Source organism: Bos grunniens, chromosome 10 (assembly GCF_055505025.1).
Source record: "Bos grunniens cultivar Pamir isolate PY7600 chromosome 10, Bosgru_T2T1.0, whole genome shotgun sequence".
Classification (NCBI taxonomy): domain Eukaryota; kingdom Metazoa; phylum Chordata; class Mammalia; order Artiodactyla; family Bovidae; genus Bos; species Bos grunniens.
Window position 1 is genome coordinate 81,494,975 of NC_141174.1, and position 17,617 is coordinate 81,512,591.

The following is a 17,617-nucleotide window of genomic DNA, read 5'->3' on the forward strand; positions in this document are numbered from 1 at the left end:
GGGGCGTGGAGATCCAGAGACTCAGCCACGCCTTCCCCAGAGAGGCAGTCGCGAGGCTATGACGTGTAATGCTGCGCCTTAAGCGCGCCGGCGTGTCGAAACTCTGCCGGGCCCAGGCCTTCAACCGGCTGACTGAGGTTCCCCCAGCGGCTAAGGCAGCTTTTCCGGGCGGAGCGGCCCCGAAGCACCCATGGGCCTGGGTCCGCGTTCCCCCCACAAACAGGGGCGCCGGTTCCCAGCTGGCGGAAAACGAGGGCGCGGGGCCAAGGGCGCGGGGCGCCCTCCACCAGGCCGCCAGCGACATCCCTGCTCGCCTCCGGATGGGCGCTCGGAGCCGGCCCCAGATGCGCACCCTCACCTGAGCCCAGAAGCTCTGGGGTATTTCCGCCAAGCGCTGTCCGCGCTGAAAGAGGCCCCCGAGACGGGAGAAGAACGAGGTAGGGAGCAACTTGGGGAGAGGGATCAAGGGAGGAACTGGTTGGGTATAAAATTCAGGACAGGTAAGGACAATTTCGTGGGTCCCCAGGGTGTGAAAACTTAGTTTCATCTCCCCTAAGGCATAACCTTCTCCTCTCATTCTCTTTAATGTATTTCTTGTTTTTTTTTCAGAGCTGATGGTGCACAATGTTTTGAAGGAAGTGGAGGCTCAGGCCCTAGCCTTGGCCACAAACCGGACTGGCAGTGAGATGCTACAGGAACTGTTGGGGTTCAGTCCCCGGAAGCCGATGTGTCGCGTATGGGCTGCTCTGCACTCCAATTTGCGCTTTGTGGCCTGTCATCGATGTGGGGTCCACGTTTTGCAAAGCGCTTTGCTACAGCTGCCTCGATTGCTAGGGAGCCCTGAAGAAGAAGAGGAGGAGGAGGAGGAGGAGGATGGGAAGGATGGTCATGTGGAGACCCTGGAGGAGCTGGTCCTGGGACTAGCTGCTGAGGTCTGTGATGATTTTCTTTTCTATTGTGGAGACACACATGGCAGCTTCGTGGTCAGAACTTTGCTGCAGGTATTGGGAGGGACTCTTCTGGAGTCTGAGAGAGCCAGGCACCGTGGCTCCCAGTCACCTGGTAAGTATTACAAGAAAGGGGTGTGGACCTCCAGGGAAGGAGAGTTTAGGAAGTTCAGAAGGAGAGAGTAAGCAGAAGATTTCTTCATGTCCTTGAAGAATTAGCAGTGAAATTAGGACAGGGATATAGCAGGCCAAAGATTAGTGCGCATGGAGGCCCAGAGGTGAGGATGCCTATGTGTGTTTAGGGGACAGCTGTTAGAAGAATGGGGGTAAGTGGAAGAGGTGATTCACTTGAGCATTGCCTCTCAAACTTTTTTTAACTACAGCTCACAGTAAGAAAACAATTTTCAAGCATCATTCAATATACATGTGTGTGTACATACACATATTGGATTCAAGCCAAAGGTCAGGAAGCAAGACCTTTCTACATACAATCCACTGATATTTTCTACCAGCCGCCCCCCGCCCCAACCTTTTTTTTCTCCTGTGCCATGTGTGGCTTGCAAGATCTTAGTTCCCCAACCAGGGATCAAACCCTTGCCCCTTGCAGTGGGAGTGCAGAGCCCTAACCACTGGACCACCATGGAATTCCCTCCCTTTTCATTTTATTCTGTGTGTTACATAAAAAGTGCTTGTTGAAACCCACTAGATTGATTTCATAATACACTCATAGGCAGCGGACCTACATTTTGAAAAACGTTGGGAAATAGGGTAGTGAGTTTAGGTGAGGCCTGATTTTGGAACACCTTGAATTCCTGACTGAGGAGTTTGGACTATTTCCTATGGACCATGCGGGAGCTGGTTGAAGTTCCTTAGAAAAATTAAAAGGGAAATGTAGTCTCAGTTCAGTCATGGAGATGAGACATTGAGTTGTACTGTATGCATTCTGCATCTCCAGGCCAAATCCTTGTTCAGCTGTGCAATTCTTCTCCCTTCGGGATGGCAGTCTGTGGTCTCACCACTGTATATGTTCTTGATCTTCCTTCAGAAGCACAAAAGGCCCCATCTCGGGAATGTAAGCCAACTGATTTTGAGGTCCCTGAAACCTTCTTGAATTGCCTTCAGAACCTGAGCTCCTGCTTTCTAAAGGACATTGCTGGTAAGGAGGGAAATAGAGGAAGATCTCGGATCTTCTTTTTTGGAGAGGATTATCATCAAACAAGGCTCTTATTTCCATTGGTCTTGTTCGTCTTTTTTTCAAATCTTGCCTGGTTTGTTGTAAAGGCTCTGTTTAGACCATTTGTGTCCATAGTCCCTTATACCCTGTTGCCTGAGATTGTGTAGGTTGTCTGGATTTTGGGAAAGCCACTTTTATTATTTCTGCCCTCCCCCACAGTGTTTATCACTGACAAGATACCCAGCTTCTGCCTTCAAGTGGCCTTACAGATCTTACACCGCAAGCTGCCCCAGTTTTGTGCCCACCTCTGCAGTGCTGTGATTGGCTATCTGAGTAGCCGGAATTCCTCAGCAGATGGCAGGTATGGACAGGGCCTCAGGATTGATCAAGGTGGTGGGCCATGTGAAATGAATGACATGATGTGGGTATTTTGTTTGTTTCCATTCTCTGTATGTGTGTGTTTATTTTTTTATTTTACTTTTTTGTCTAGTTTTATTGAGATATAATTGACATACAGCACTATATAATTTTAAGGTATACAGCATGATTTGACTGGTTTACCTCATGAAACAGTTACCACAATAAGTTTAGTGAACATCTGTCATCTCATTTATACACAAAATTAAAGAAATGAGAAAAAAAAAACTTTTTTTTCCTAGTGATGGGAATTCTTAGGATTTAATTTCTTAACAACTTTTGTATATGACATATGGTAGTGTTATATTTATTATGTTATGCATTACATCCTTAGTATATATTTACCTTATAAATGGAATTTTGTAACTTTTGATTGTCTCCAGCCAGTTCCCCCTCCCCCCAGACCCCCTGTCTCTGGTAACCAAAAATCTGATCTTTTTTCCTCCGTTTGTTTGTTCTTGAAGTATAATTGACCTACAACATTATGTTAGTTCCTGTTAGACAGTATAGTGATTTGCTATTTCAGTACACTTCACCATGATAAGTCCATGGTGATCGCCATGATAAGTCCAGTGATGTGAGCATTGTGAATAAAGTGAAGACTACCTGATCACCTTCTCCTTGTCCCCAGCCCCCTATTGCTGTTTCTGCGAGATCAGACAAGCTCCAGGCTCCTGGAGCAGGTGCTGCTAGTGTCAGAGCCCCCAAGGCTCCAGAGCCTCTTTGAAGATCACCTCCAAGGACATCTGCAGGCCTTGGCTGCACATTCTATTGCCAACTTCCCTTTGCAGCGTTTCCTGGATGCCATCACCACCCCTGAGCTGGTGAGTTGGGAACTTGGCCGAGTCTGTTTCTGTTAGTTCTTGTTCACTGGGCTTTGCTTTATTGTGTACATGCCTCTGTATTTCCAACAGTGTGCTGGCCATTCCCCTTGAGAAGTCACTCCTGGAGGCTTCCCAGAGCTTAGGGTGAAGGTGCCTTCTTCCCAGAAAGGATGTGCTCTAGCTTTTCTCAGGTGCCAGTGCCAGTAGGAGATTGGCTTAATCCAAGTTCTCAGCCTGAGCTTCCGTGGCTTGCTCAGTCTCTGGGTGCTTGGCTGTAAATCCACGCGAGCAGCAAAACTGCTTTCGTAGCTTCTCTTTCTCTTTGCTGTTTAGTGCCAAGGCATGCTTTGCCAGGATCCCCTGGGTTGAGAGCTAGGATGGAAGGGCAGGTTTAACTCTAGCCCTCCCTTTTGCTCCCCCTCCCCATGTGAGGCCTCACCTCTAAGACTCCTTTTGTTCTGGACCTTCCTTATCCATCCAAACCAAAGTCTTGGCTTTTGCCAATGCTTTTATGTTTTACCTAGCATTTTTAGTTGCTTTTGGCAGGAAGATTTCATCGAATAACTTAGCCCACCATTACCAGAATGTCAAATTCTTTACCCCATGTCTCCCCTCAGCTGTCCCCTGTGTTTGAGGAGCTGAGCCCCGCCCTGGAAGCTGTGCTGGCCCAGGGTCACCCAGGGGTAGTCATTGCCCTGGTTGGCGCCTGCCGCAGAGTTGGGACCCACCAAGCCCAGGTCCTGCAGCTGCTGTTGGAGGTGAGTGGGGGTTACCCGCAACCCCTTTGTACCCTGAGTTCAAGTTCTACCTGCTAGGATTTAGCTAATCTTCAGTTGTTGTGTTTCTGGACCCATGGGATCTGATACCCAGCGAGTTCACAGGTATGGGGGAAATGAAGCCAGAGCCATCTCATGGCCCTGGAATGAAAAGTGTCTCCCTGGACAAAGAAAGAACTTTTAAGGAAAAAAAACTTATTCAGCCCCTGTTATATATATGGAGGCTGTGAATACAGCAAGGAAGATGAGATCCTCTCCACATGCAGGTTATGTTCTTGTGGAGTCAGGCACCTGTCCTGAACGCTTTCCCCTGGCTGGAAAGCCGAGGTGTCAGATGAGGTAGTTCTCAGCTTCATCACGTTCTGTCTTCCCTTCTAGGCATTCCACTGTGCAGAGCCCTCTTCCCGGCAAGTGGCCTGTGTGCCCCTCTTTGCCGCTTTGATGGCTTATGAGGTGTACTATGGACTGGCGGAGGAGGAGGGGGCAGTGCCCATGGAGCACCAGGTGGGTGAGGCAGGGGAGAGGCCAAGCCTGTGACTAGTTGGGAACCAGGCCTCCCAGAGCTGAGGAAGCCCCTCGCCACAGAGGTGAGGGAGGTGGGATCTCTTGGCTTCATCCAAGTGAAGGTGGCGGTTTGGTGGCTGCCTCCTAACTGCCTGTCTTTGTCCTCTCAGGTGGAAATGGCCGCCGCCAGGGGCCTGGGGGAAGTGGCAGTTCTTGGGTCTCTCCTGCTGCAGCATCTGCTGCACTTCTCCAGTCCCTGTCTCATACTCCAGAGTCTCAGTGCCTTGACAGGACCGCAGCTCCTGACTCTGGCCCAAAGCCCTGCCGGCTCCCATGTGCTTGATGCCGTCCTCACCAGCCCCTCCGTGACACGCAAGCAGCGCCGCCGGGTGCTAAAGACACTAAAGGTTAGAGTTTTGGCTCCTGTTTGATTCCTCTGCCATCCCTCCATTTGGAGAGTGTGTGCTTTCCCTGGGACTGGCCTTCAGTCACAGAGAGGATGCGTAGTTCCTAGACTGCTTCAACTTGGCCTCTTAACTTCACCTCCCCACCCCACCCCCACCAACAATACCCTTTTATGGACTGCCCTAGATGGGGTCGCACAGAGTCGGACACGACTGAAGTGACTTAGCAGTAGCAGTAGATGGCTCTACCTTACTTACCTCAATGCAGGGACATTATGTGACGCTGGCCTGTAGTCGCCATGGCAGCCGTGTGCTAGATGCTATCTGGAGCGGAGCAGCCTTGGGGGCCCGGAAGGAAATTGCTGCCGAGCTGGGTGAGCTCCTCTCTTTGACCTTTCCAAACGTTCCCTTTCCCTATTCTGAAAAGCTGGATGGCTGGGAGTGGACCTAAATTCAGCAGCGACTTCAGTTCTAAAGGGTGGTTTTGGCTGTGGGTTTGAGCAGTCTGCTCTCCCTGCCCCTCCATGTAGTCTGCCCCTCTGTGCAGCCCTTCGCTTCCGTTTTTGTTATTTGGACGGTGAGGTGTTAGCTCTATCCTGAGGCAGACCCAGGATTCCAGAAAAATGGAGGGACCTTCTCCCCAAGTAGAGTCTCTTCAAGCCTAGGGGGATGACTGCGTGGTGATACTGAACATGAATGGTTCCCTTTGCAGGGGAGCGGAACCAGGAGCTGATAAGAGACCCTTTTGGCCACCATGTGGCTCGAAACGTGGCCCTGACTACCTTCCTGAAGCGTCGAGAGGCTTGGGAACAGGAGCAGGGGGCGGTGGCCAAGCGGAGGCGGGCCTTGAACTCCATACTTGAAGACTGAGGACTTGGATCTGGGACTGGGTGTTGATGGGGGGGTGAGGAGAGGAAGTATCTATCTTGCCCTGTTCTAGTTTAATTGGAGTCAAATGTCTTACCAATAAACATTTTTATATTTTTATTGGAAACACTTTTGTTATGTTGCAGGGGGAAGGGTACAGAGAAAGAGAGATCTCAAGGTGAGGTTAGAGAGGGCTCTGTTCAGGGCACCGAGGAGCCTAGGGACAGCAGGGGAGTATGACTTCTAGATGTGGTGGCAATCAGAATGGGATCCAGACACCTGGGGACAGGCTGTGGCTTTTCAGGGTAAGTGGGAGGCTGGAACGATGGTCAGGAAGGGATAGTGTTCTTCAGGAACGGGTGTAGGCTGGGACTGGAAGGATCGTGCCAACAGGCCTGTTGTCAGCACATCAGAGGACAGTGGGGAGATGAGGTGAGTTGGCCAGTCTGCACTGTGCAGGCCCCCAGGCTCGACGCCGTCACAGTCCTTTCCAGTCTGTGTCTTGGAATGAGGCTAGGGCCAGACCCCCTGCTCAGTAGGGTTTGAGGCGACCCTGCCGCTGCCACCGCTCAGTCCCTTCTACTGCACGACGAAGGGTGGAGGAAATCCCCAGCAGCATATGGCCCAGGCCTTGCAGCAGTGAGGAGGCCCATCGGAGGAGCTCCCTGCAGGGCGGAGACAAGAGGAAGTCAGAGGTGGGGGGAGCCTGGGAGGCAGCCACAGGCTGGAGGCTGGGGGTTTTCCACAAGGGAGAGCTAACAGGGTGGGGGAGAGCGTGAGAAGGAATTGTTGGGGCTGCAACTGTAGGGGTGGAAAAGTGTGACGTGTGGCCTCTGACCTGAGTATTTTCTTTGGGCCGAGTCCTTGAATGTCACAGCTCAAGGAGTAGAGCCCGTAGAACGTGGCTTTGATATTCAGGCTGCCGAAGAGATCTCGAGGGCTCTGCTTGTATACGTCGAAGGTGATGCGGGCGATGTCCTTGCTGTGCTTGGGCTTCTCCTGGCCCAGGCCATATGACAGCACCCCACTCTGCAGGGCACCCCCTCATCAGTGTACTGAAGCTTCACCACTAAACCCTGTCAGCCCTGGGACAGAAACTGACCCCCTGCCCCTTGCCTGGATTGTTTGTCCTCTATGGGGAGTCTGACAACTCCTCACCTCTCTCAGCCTCTGTCCCCAAGATCAGGGCTAGGTGAGACAAGAGGCTTGGGAGAGACAGAAGGATCAGTGGTCTACTGCAGCCCCACTATGGGCCTCTCACCCTGCGGGGGCTCCAGCTCTGTCCCAACTCCAGCACCATCAGGCACGTGTCGTCCTCCAACAGCTGGAAGAACTCCTCGCTCTCCACGGTGGTCCCGTCTTCCTCCAGCACCAGTGTGAGCGCTCCACTCAGCACCAGGGCCTCCAGAGCCTGCCCAGTGGCAAGAAGCAGGAGGGGAGGGGCAGAGCTTATCCTGTGCCCTGTCCCTGCCCAGCTGCCCAGCACCCAACGGTCGGCCCTGGGTGCTGGGTGATGACCCCGGCTCTCCGGTGTCCCTGCAGAAGGCTCCAGCTCACGCTGTTCTTTGGTTGTTGGGAAACCCTCATTAGGGCCCGTTGTTTCCCATTTGTCCTGTTTTGCTCCTGCCATGGCACTGTCACCTCTCCCAGCTTCCAAGCCACCCCTGCCGGTTTGGAATTGAAAAGCTAGCCAAGTTCTCTGGGGTCAAGGTATTATGCTGACAAGGCCTGCCATGATGGGGTCTCATCTCCAACGCCCCACCTCACTCTCCCCAACCCCACAGAGTTCTCCAGAGCTGTTTGCAGTAATGGTGACTTTTCACCTTTTTGAGTCTTCACGAGGGTCAAGTATCTGTTGTAGCACTTTCATATCTTATCTTCTACATCTTTCCACAGCCCAAGGAGGCAGCTGTATTGTTTCCTTTTTACAAGTTTTGATGGGCTGAATACCTACCCAAGGTTTGACAGTAGGAAGTGGCAGAATCAGGATTTGAATTTGATCTGTCAGACATTGCCGTTCCATACATTGGAGTTCTGAAATGTATTGCTCCAACCCTATCCACTCCTTCCCCACCCCCAAAGACAAGCTTGCTCCTTAGAAAAAAAATGAATCGTCTCAAATGCAGTAGAAGCCATCGGGCTGACCCCCCTGCTTTCAGCCCTCAGGGAGGGGCAGCCATGTAATAACCACCGCTCTTTCTGCTCGTCATTCCAAGCTCTCCCTCTTGACTAGCTCCTTGGCTGTCCCCACTCTTGGAACCCAGGGACTTGACTCACTTGCCTTGTCTAGCAGTTCCTGACGGGTAGCGGCTGTCAGGCCTTTCCGGGTGGTCCGCTTGTTATCACAGACTCGGAAAGGTCGCTGGCGTGGTGGAGCCGAGGTCCAGACCTTTCGGCCCAAATCGGCGCTCATGTTGGATACTGACCTGGTAGGTGGGAATGAAGGTCAGGAAGGGGTGAGAGGTCTGCTGAGTGCACTGGGGGTGATGGGCGTGGGTGGGGTAGCTGCAGTGTTAGGGGAGTTGGGAGAGAGGATCTAGGTGTGCAGATTAGAGTAGCCCAGGGAGAGGAAGAGACTACCGAGTGGGGGATGGAGGAAGTAGGGGGCTGGCGGGGGAATGGGGAGAATGAGGAGAATGGGGGACTGGGTGTGGGTCAGAATCTAGACAAGCCCACTGTGAAAAGTGGTGGCAGGGAGGGGGAGGGGTACAAATTGGAGAGTCTAGGAAACTAGAGGCTGAATGGAGTGTTGTGGCTCTGCCCATACACCCAGAGCTGGAGTGGAGGGTTAGGAGTCACCTGAGCAGGCTGCTGGGGTCCAGGTTAGAGAGGTATTCCATGGTGGAGGGAGGGACCCGGAGAGGGGCCTCTCCCTGGCGTCCTAGGCTGGGTGCTTCTCTGCTGGGTTGGAGCTGAAGTGGTGGTGTTTTCTGTTCCAGAGCTGGGATCTCAGCCCCAGTGAGTAGGGGGATGAGTCAAGCCTGGACTCTGGCCCCCTCTGCCTGGCCAGTACGCAGGGCAAAGTCCAAGGTGGGGGTGGAGGCAGGGTGTGGTGGTGGAAGGCAGAAGCCATGGAGGTTTTGTGAGTGTGTCTCTGGTGGCAGTGTGTGATGTGAGAGTAAACAGGAGCTATGGAATGTAATCTCTGGTGTTTTTCTTTATATGGAGGGAACTTCTAGCTGCCAATCTGTGCAAAGCTGCGTTGTGTGATTTGCTTTGTATGTGCTGCCACCTACTGAAAAAAAATTTACTGCAGTTTTAGGAAAAGGGAGGGGGTGCTGAGGACCTGCAGGGCTTGGAGAAAACAGAATAGGAGGCAGTGTGCGCCCACGGGGTGTGATCTATGGATCCAGAATCATCAGGATCCTGTCTGGGACCTTGGCCTTCCTGCTTTCCTGCTCTTCCTTCTGTGGTCCAGGGGAGGGGCTGGCTTAACATTTCTCTGACTTCCTTCTCCAGAACTGCCTGTTTCAGTCACAGTGGATTAGTCACTCACTTTTCCCTTCCACTGGCCACTTAATTAGCATGAAGGAGTCATGGATGGGGGCTTCCCAGGAGGCGCTAATGGTAAAGAACCCGCCTGCCAATGCAGGAGACAGATGCGGGTTCAGTCCCTGGGTCAGGAAGATCCCCTGGAGGAGGTCATGGCAACCCACTCCAGTATTCTTATGGTCCCTATGGACAGAGGAGCCTGGTGGACTATAGTCCATGGGGTCGCAAAGAGTCAGACATGACTGAGCGACAGCACACACAGTCATGGCTGGGGGCAGAGAAAATGCCTCCTTTAATGGACTTGAGGTATCCCGTGTCCCATCTCTCACTTCAGCTGTGGTTGTGCTAACAGTTGTATGGAAGCTCAGACTCTCACTGTCAGTGAACACATCACACACACACTGTCCAGGAGCCTTGTCTGAAGCTGTACAGGACAGGCTGCAAGTGTGCGTCAGGGCATTAAAGCCTCTAGGACAACCCTCAAACAATGGGGAAGGTGAGCTGGACATAAACATCTGCCTTCTGTCTTTCCGGAAGGTATTCTGTGTGCTCAGAGGTTCCTGGAGCCCACTGAAGGAACTTAATAACGCCCTCTTATTGGCTCCCCTCTTCCCCTTCCCTTGCTCTCACTCTGGCTTCCCGAGCTGACTGCCTAAAGACAGGATTACCTATATCCACACCCTCGACTCAAGCTCTGCTGGGAGGAAAACCAAACTGAGACAATACTGGTGTCCTGGCTCCCAGGGAGCCCCTTTCTGGCTGTTGACAGGCAGAAGCCTTTTTCCTTCTTCCCTCAATTTTATCAATCTGCCAAATGTCATTCCTAAGTTTTGCCTGACGTCGCCACCCAGAGACAGCTTCCTTCCAGTGTGTCTCTCACCGCAGCCTCTCCTTTTTCCTCACCTCGTATCCCGGTGCAGCCCAGCAGTGTGGCCTCTTCATGGGTGTGTGTCACAACTCTTCACGCAGCCTATAAGCCCGTCACACCTCTGTGCATCTCCCACTCCCCCCGGGAACTTAGCCCCATGCTTTACACTGAAAGCTGTCACTGATAGTCCTCTGAGAGCCGTGAGGCTGGAGTGACTGGGGCAGGGCCCAAGGCAGGAGGTGAGAGGGGGTAGGTAGGAAGCTGAGGAAATGTGGGGCTTAGCAGTGTCAGGAGTCGGAAAACAGGCAAAGATACAGCAGCTATGGGAATGAGGAGTTGGGTTGCCTTCTCTGCTGAGAGCTGGCAAGGGATGCCTGACAGTATAAGAGCTGCAGGGTGGGAGGGCTGAGAACTGGGGGTGTGTGTGTGTTGCAGGGGGGAAATGAGCGCAGAGGCAGGACCCAGGGGCAGGATCCAGCAGTGTCCCTACTCACCCACACACCCAGGGAACCTTATCTGCACCCCCTCAGCCTATCCTGTTTCCTGGAGCCCACATGTGGGAGGCGGGCTCTCACATGCCTGGACGAGTTAGTGATGGGAAGCAGCAGGGTGAGGGAGGGCTCCTGGAAAGGCCCAAGAGGAGCCCCACCTTGTCCCTCCCTGTTTCTGCCTCACCCTCTGCCTCACCCTCTGACAGGCACAGGACAGACTTAGGCAACTTGCCCACTGCCGCTTTGCCTTTGGGCTTCCCCAGGCCCCTGGAGAGCCCCCAACCCTGCACCCGCCCAGCTGGGTAAGTAGATCTGCCCACTAGACCTTACTCCCCTCCACTCACTTTTGCCCTGCGGTGTATACATATAGGGAATGGGGCCGGACCAAGAAGGAGAGGCCAGGTGAGAAGAGTGGAGGTGGAGGCAGGGACAGCCTGGGAGTCAGGACTGGGGAGGTGGCCTGACAGAGAGCAGGTGATATGGGTTACAAGAAGTAGTGTTTGAGCTGGGGCTGGGGTTCTGGTGGGGGGTAGAGACAGAGGCCCCCAGACAGAACAGAGGCAGGCTGCAGGGGAGTGAGGGACGCTCAGTCCCTTCTCACTAGCATCAGGCGGAACGTGGGCTTCTGCCCCACCTGAATGCGCCCCACGGCTCTTTCCAGCCTCCCGGAAGGACAGAAGAATGTCAGTCTGCTACCGTCCTCCGGGGAACGAGACGCTGCTGAGCTGGAAGACCTCGCGGGCCACGGGTACAGCCTTCCTGCTGCTGGCGGCGCTGCTGGGGCTGCCGGGCAATGGCTTTGTGGTGTGGAGCCTGGCCGGCTGGCGGTCCGCGAGAGGGCGCCCCCTGGCGGCCACGCTCGTGCTGCACCTGGCGCTGGCCGACGGCGCCGTGCTGCTGCTCACGCCGCTCTTCGTGGCCTTCCTGACCCGGCAGGCCTGGCCCCTGGGCCAGGCGGGCTGCAAGGCCGTGTACTACGTGTGCGCGCTCAGCATGTACGCCAGCGTGCTGCTCACCGGCCTGCTCAGCCTGCAGCGCTGCCTCGCCGTCACGCGCCCCTTCCTGGCGCCCCGACTACGCAGCCCGGCCCTGGCCCGCCGCCTGCTGCTGGCCGTCTGGCTGGCCGCCCTGGTGCTCGCCACCCCGGCGGCCGTCTACCGTCACCTCGGGGCGGACCATGTGTGCCAGCTGTGCCACCCGTCGGCCGCCCACGCCGCTGCCCACCTGAGCCTGGAGACCCTGACCGCCTTCGTGCTGCCCTTCGGGCTGGTGCTCGGTTGCTACGGCGTGACGCTGGCGCGGCTGCGGGGCGTCCGCTGGGGCGCCGGGCGGCGCGTGACGCGGGTGGGCCGGCTGGTGGGCGCCATCGTGCTGGCCTTCGGCCTGCTCTGGGCCCCCTACCACGCTGTCAACGTGCTACAGGCGCTCGCCGCGCTGGCTCCGCCCGAAGGGGCCTTCGCCAGGCTGGGCGGCGCGGGCCAGGCGGCGCGAGCCGGAACTACGGCTCTGGCCTTCTTCAGCTCCAGCGTCAACCCGGTGCTCTACCTCTTCACCGCCGGGGATCTCCTGCCCCGGGCGGGTCCCCGCTTCCTCATGCGGCTCTTTGAGGGCTCCGGAGAGGCCCGAGGGGGCGGCCGCTCTAGGGAGGGGACCTTGGAGCTCCGAACTACCCCTCGGCTCAAGGTGGTGGGGCGGGCCGGCGGCAATGGAGACCCTGGGGGCGGGGCGCAGAAGGATAGTCAGGGTTGGGACCCTTGACGTCAAACCCTATCACCAGGCTCTTCCCTGTTCCCTTCCAGCGCCCCCTTGGAACTCAGGGAACCACTCTGGATGGTTTGGGGATCCTTCTCCCGCTAGCGTTGAGATCTCTCTGGGCAGAATTATTATACATCTGGGGCAGGCCCAGGTTCCTCCCAGGACTGGGAGTGGTGATGGCCTGTATTAAAGAGTATCATGTACCTGCAGGCTGGCTTGTGCCCGGTGCCAGAGCTGATAACTTGTTGCCAATAGCTATTGTGAAAGATACTGTGAAATTGTGTGAAATACATTACAGGGTGGCTTAAGAGTGCTCCCTCCAGTGGTTCATCCTACTTGAGTGAAACTACCCCATGTTCACCTAGCTCACTGCTGGGTCAGGCCAAGTCTGGGCAATGCAAGCCCTCAATCTTACCCTGTCCTCCCCAGCCCAGATGGCCTGGTTCCCCCAAGCCAACCCATAGAATCGCTCTGGAAATGAAAGGAGAAGGAGGAAGGAGAGGTGTGAGTGCTTGGCAGAGGGATGGTGATAAGATCTACTCTCCGGGTCTGTTAGAGCTAAGTGGATGGGAAACTGGCTCTGGGAGGGGAAAGTCAGTCTGTAGGGTTTGAAAGGAAAGTTTTCTTGTCTGTCTTGTGGTTGGAACAGCGGGGGAGGGACCTTGAAGTCGGAGACTTAACCTTCTCTGAATGTAACTCTCCCTGAAAAGGTCACCTGACTCAAAAAAGGAGCTCAGGGGCAGACACTCATTCACCCAGGAGGCTTCTGGGGGTTGGAGTTGAGGGGTATGAGGAACGGTGTGGATATCTGGAAGACGAAAGAATTTTTCAGGGAGATGCCACTTCTCCTTTCTCTCTTTTTCCTCTCTGCCAAGTCTTGGCTTCCCAATACTTCTCGGTTCCCATCTTTTGGAATCTCTCTAGGTCTCAAAATTGTTCTGGATCCTGACACTTTTGAGTTTGGGAATGTAGGATGGAGTCCTTTTTAGGGGATGTCCATGTGCACACACGTGTGATCACTAGGGTAACCAGCTCATCCCCATTTGCCTAGGACTTTCTCAGTTTTAGCACTGCAAGTCTCTCGTCCCAGACCCCTGAGTCTCTAACAAACTTAGATGCTTGATTACCTGAGTGGTCACACCGACCATCACCCTAGGTTCTGCTTTTGTGACTGTTCACACCACCCAGGCAGAAGTCAAGTTAGAGGAAATCCAGTCCTCAGGGTCAGGCCAGGGCCACCAAAACTGGGGTTGGACAGAGCTCTGGACTTGGGCGGGCAGAAAGTATGGTTACAGCGTCTAGTCTGGGGCAGAGGGAGAAAGATGGGAGAGAGAGATGGAGGTGGGGAGCAACGTGGAAGAGGAGGCAAAGACAACCTAGTTCCTGTCAGAAGGGGCCTCTGGGTGACCCCAGAGCTCTGAGCCAGAAGCTTCTACCCTCAAACACTGACTTCATGGCTTTCTTCCTGTCCTCCCACACCAGAGCAGAGGCTTCCTAACTTCTGTTACACATTCCCCATCCCACAGGCCGGCTGTGGTCAGAAAGCTCTTCCTCAACTCTGCCTCCAGTTTCTGCTGCGGTTTCAGCCCATTTGTTTTCATCATATCCTCTAGCTGATAGCTGCTGGGTCAACTCTGCTCTGGCTCGTCTCTTTTTTTATTTCTTAAAAGAATTTAATTTACTTATTTTTTGCTGTGCTGGGTCTTCGTAGCTGTGCACAGGCTTTCTCAAGTCGTGGTGAGTGGGGGCTACTCGCTAGTTATGGTGTGTGAGTTTCTCTCGTTGTGGCTCAAAGGCTTTAGAGCTCGGATTCAGGAATTGTGGCACACGGGCTTAGTTGCCCCTTGGCACGTGGAATCTTCCTGGAGCAGGGATTGAATCCATGTCCCCTGCATTGGCAGGCAGATTCTTAACCACAGGGAAGTCCTGCTCTGGCTTTTCTCAAAGCAGGAAAGCTGGGGCCACGACAAAGGTTAAGGGACCTCAATGACCACCATTCCACTCGTACCCATTACCACCACTACGCATATTTCCCAAGAAGGGGTGGAGTTGGAAGGGAAGCAGGAAGGCTAGTTATTGGATTGAAGATTAGACTTCTTGGTTCTTAGCTTCTGCAGGTGAGTCAAGAAGAGGAGACTGCCTCCTTCCAGGGAGGGGGAAGAGTGATCCTTTTGGGGGCTGTTTCGCTTTCCACATTCCTGGTTTTCCCCCTCTCTCATGTCTGCTTCTTGTGCTCATCTCTGCTTTCCCTCTGTGTCTAAGGTGGGACAGAAGTCAGCTGTGGGAAAGTAGGAAAGATGTGGTGCTGACTTACTTGCCCAGCGCCCACATCTTAAGTCCAAATTCATGTGGCAGCTTAGCCACATTGGCAAGTGCAAGACAAGTGGTTCAGGAAGGGGAAGAAATTGTCATTCTCTGTGATACTAGAGAGACCATTTGGCTTCTACGAAAGAAAAAGGAGATGGACCTAGAATGGAACTAGTTCTTTTAAATGAGGGGAGGGATGGAGGGTACTGGAAGGGAGTCCTCTCCACCAAATCCCAGTCATGGCTTGAAACCAAGGCAAAGACAGAGTGCTGTCCTCTTTAAGTCATGACGTCACCTGACCCAAGCCCAGAACTGAGCCCCAGCCCCAGCCCACATTTCCTATTAATCTGAAAATCTACATCGTTCACAGAAGATATAAAGATACTCAACATTCTGACCTCTCAGTCTGAGTCCATTTCCCCTCTCTGGCTTCCTTCCCCCCTTCTCCTGCATGACACAATTCATCATTCTGTTCAATTCTTCAATCTAGACCTGCATCTGAGGCCACACTGCAGCCTACCCGCCCCCTCACTCTTTCCTCTCTCACTACCCCTTCGGGGCTCTTCTCTTCTGGCCCCACCCCTGAGGAGTCCTCCTCCCCACCGGACTCTGGAACACAAAGACTATTCCACCCCACCTAGGGAAGGGAGCGGGTAGGAGTTTCGGCCCCACCCTTAGGAAGATGTATCTTCCCTCCCCTGCTCTGTGGTACTTCCTCTCTAACTGACTTAACTGATAGCACCCAGACCCCAGGCCAGGCCCCTGGCACCGGCTCGGATCTGGGGATAGGCTACGCCATTCTGCCCTAACCCTGGGATTGGCACCAGCTTCCAACCAGTGCCCGGCAAAGCCTTAAGTAAGTACCCTGGGAGTAGGGGAGGTGGGGGGAGGGAGCACAGCTGTAAGGTCCAAAGGACTTCCAAAGAAAGCTGGCCAGTGGTAAAGGAACTTGAGAGGACTTGGTCTTGTCTCCTGTCCATGAAATCTTCCCCATCCCTGTTGTTCTTGGTGGAGCCTGGTCACCTCTGGGGTGAGTGGGTAGGTGATTGGAAGAGGGCAGTGGCACTTGAGTGGGCTGAGGGTCTGGCAGGGGTCGGGTGGTGGTAGGGGAAAGGAGCTAGCCTTTTGAGAGGTACAGCATTGTTAAGAAAAGCCTCCACTTTGGTTCTGGATTTTAGGGTCTCCTAAGGTATGGAGGCTGACAGGTCTGGAAATACTGCCTCTGCTGTTGCTGTACATTTTGCAGTTGGGTCTATGGGCAGGAAGGGGGTATGTGGCACAGTTAGGAAATTAATCTTTCTACTCAGCCAGATCCCCTTAAGACAGGTCAGTGGGTGATGATAAGGGTAGTATACCCTGGTGAGCAGCATCTGATGGTGCTGACCTTGAAGACAGATGAGAGTACCCAGACTAGGTGTATCGGGAGTGTCAGGAAACCCTTCCTTCATGTGCGTGTCACCCTCACTCTTCAGGTCCTTGCTATAGCCATGAACACTACATCTCCTGCAGCACCCTCCTCATCAGGAGTCAGTTTCATCTCTCTGCTGGTCATCATCGTACTGTCAGTGGCGCTGGCTGTAGGGCTTCCTGGCAACAGCTTTGTAGTGTGGAGCATCCTGGCAAAGCTGCGGAAGCGCTCTGTCACTGCCCTGATGGTGCTGCACTTGGCCCTGGCCGACTTGGCCGTGTTGCTCACTGCCCCCTTTTTCCTCTACTCTGTGGCCCAAGGCACCTGGACTTTTGGATTGTCCAGCTGCCGCCTGTTCCACTATGTCTGTGGAGTCAGCATGTATGCCAGCGTCCTACTTATCATGACCATGAGTCTGGACCGCTCGCTGGCGGTGGCCCTCCCCTTTGTGTCCCAGAAGCTGCGCACCAAGGCAGTCGCCTGGCGGGTGCTGGCCGGCATCTGGGTGATGTCTGTTCTGCTGGCCACTCCCGTCCTCTTGTACCGCACGGTGCACTTGGGATTGAACAATAGGAGCCTGACCTGCTTCCTGAAGTACCCCAGCGAAAGACATCGGGCCTTCCATCTGTTCTTCGAGGTGATCACCGGCTTCCTGCTGCCCTTCCTGGTCGTGGTGGCCAGCTACTGCGACATTGGGCGCAGGTTGCGGGCCCGGCGCTTCGGCCGCAGCCGCCGCACCGGCCGCCTGGTGGCGCTCATCATCCTGGCCTTCGCGGCCTTCTGGCTGCCCTACCACGTGGTGAACCTGGCCGAGGGGTTCCGCGCGGCAGCGGGCAAGGCCCTGGGTTCCGGACCGGTGGGTCGGCGGCTGCTCCTGGCCCGCCACGTGCTCATCACGCTGGCCTTCCTGAGCAGCAGCGTGAACCCCCTGCTGTACGCGTGTGCCGGGGGCGGCCTGTTGCGCTCAGCCGGCGTGGGCTTCATAGCCAAGCTGTTAGAGGGCACCGGCTCCGAGACGTCCAGCAGCCGTCGCAAGGGCACCCTGGCCCAGACGGTGAGGGGCACCCCCGCCTCTCCTGAGCCTGACCCCGCCGAGAGCCTCACTGCCTCCACCAACCCTCTCGAGTGAAGCGAACTCAACTAGGCCTGCTGGGTGGCTGCAGTGCAAGGACCGTAGCTTTCCTCCTGGGGGAATGCCCTCCCCGCTGGCCTGACCCAATTTTTGACCAGCCCCCTCCTTCCCCGAGGAAGAGAACGCTGGTGGGAAAGTGGAGCGGAAGGCGGGGAGGGGCACAACTCAGGGCTGAATGGGAACCGGGTCCCCACAGGCAGCTTTACAATTAAAACTGAAGTCTGAAACTGGGTCCCCCCGGGTGTGTGTGA

The 17,617-nt window shown here is 54.7% G+C and overlaps 4 protein-coding genes across 8 annotated transcripts; 3 read left to right on the forward strand and 1 right to left on the reverse strand.

The window, feature by feature from the left end:
* Nucleotides 1–38: 38 nt before the first annotated feature.
* On the forward strand, nucleotides 39–6,040 carry NOP9 (NOP9 nucleolar protein). Its single transcript, XM_086322559.1, has 10 exons — nucleotides 39–437; nucleotides 610–1,062; nucleotides 1,993–2,103; nucleotides 2,341–2,482; nucleotides 3,170–3,362; nucleotides 3,980–4,120; nucleotides 4,517–4,642; nucleotides 4,813–5,049; nucleotides 5,315–5,420; nucleotides 5,759–6,040. Exons 1-10 carry the CDS (start codon nucleotides 191–193, stop codon nucleotides 5,914–5,916), a joined length of 1,914 nt encoding a protein of 637 aa, XP_086178685.1. The 5' UTR covers nucleotides 39–190; the 3' UTR covers nucleotides 5,917–6,040.
* On the reverse strand, nucleotides 6,016–10,971 carry CIDEB (cell death inducing DFFA like effector b). 4 transcript variants are annotated; one of them, XM_086322576.1, is made up of 5 exons: nucleotides 8,713–10,971; nucleotides 8,195–8,339; nucleotides 7,175–7,324; nucleotides 6,752–6,942; nucleotides 6,016–6,578 (listed from the first exon to the last, which is right to left on the reverse strand). In XM_086322576.1, the coding sequence occupies exons 1-5, from the start codon at nucleotides 8,751–8,753 to the stop codon at nucleotides 6,446–6,448; spliced, it is 660 nt and encodes a 219-aa protein (XP_086178702.1). In that variant the 5' UTR covers nucleotides 8,754–10,971; the 3' UTR covers nucleotides 6,016–6,445. The 4 variants fall into 4 exon arrangements, with proteins under 4 accessions (XP_086178702.1, XP_086178703.1, XP_086178704.1 ...); XM_086322577.1 differs by lacking the exon at nucleotides 6,752–6,942 and having other exon boundaries at nucleotides 8,713–9,060; XM_086322578.1 differs by lacking the exon at nucleotides 6,752–6,942 and having other exon boundaries at nucleotides 8,191–8,339; nucleotides 8,713–9,060.
* Nucleotides 8,215–17,598, forward strand: LTB4R (leukotriene B4 receptor). Of its 2 annotated transcripts, none has more exons than XM_086322570.1 (2): nucleotides 8,215–8,342; nucleotides 16,299–17,598. In XM_086322570.1, exons 1-2 carry the CDS (start codon nucleotides 8,325–8,327, stop codon nucleotides 17,361–17,363), a joined length of 1,083 nt encoding a protein of 360 aa, XP_086178696.1. In that variant the 5' UTR covers nucleotides 8,215–8,324; the 3' UTR covers nucleotides 17,364–17,598. The 2 variants fall into 2 exon arrangements, with proteins under 2 accessions (XP_086178696.1, XP_086178697.1); XM_086322571.1 differs by lacking the exon at nucleotides 8,215–8,342 and adding an exon at nucleotides 13,828–15,682.
* LTB4R2 (leukotriene B4 receptor 2) lies at nucleotides 11,446–12,841 on the forward strand. The gene has a single exon (XM_086322573.1). The coding sequence runs from the start codon at nucleotides 11,446–11,448 to the stop codon at nucleotides 12,520–12,522; it is 1,077 nt and encodes a 358-aa protein (XP_086178699.1). The 3' UTR covers nucleotides 12,523–12,841.
* Nucleotides 17,599–17,617: the final 19 nt, after the last annotated feature.

Excerpts from the sequence above, each read along its gene's own strand:
- NOP9 (XM_086322559.1), top strand. The coding sequence starts at position 191 with ATGGGCCTGGGTCCGCGTTCCCCCCACAAACAGGGGCGCCGGTTCCCA. Across the intron at positions 438-609 it reads CGAGACGGGAGAAGAACGAG|AGCTGATGGTGCACAATGTT; the intron begins GTAGGGAGCAAC and ends TTTTTTTTTCAG. Across the intron at positions 2,483-3,169 it reads AATTCCTCAGCAGATGGCAG|CCCCCTATTGCTGTTTCTGC; the intron begins GTATGGACAGGG and ends CCTTGTCCCCAG.
- CIDEB (XM_086322576.1), bottom strand. The coding sequence starts at position 8,753 with ATGGAATACCTCTCTAACCTGGACCCCAGCAGCCTGCTCAG. Across the intron at positions 8,340-8,712 it reads GACCCCAGCAGCCTGCTCAG|GTCAGTATCCAACATGAGCG; the intron begins GTGACTCCTAAC and ends CCCACCTACCAG. Across the intron at positions 6,943-7,174 it reads AGAGCTGGAGCCCCCGCAGG|AGTGGGGTGCTGTCATATGG; the intron begins GTGAGAGGCCCA and ends GGTGCCCTGCAG.
- LTB4R2 (XM_086322573.1), top strand. The coding sequence starts at position 11,446 with ATGTCAGTCTGCTACCGTCCTCCGGGGAACGAGACGCTGCTGAGCTGG.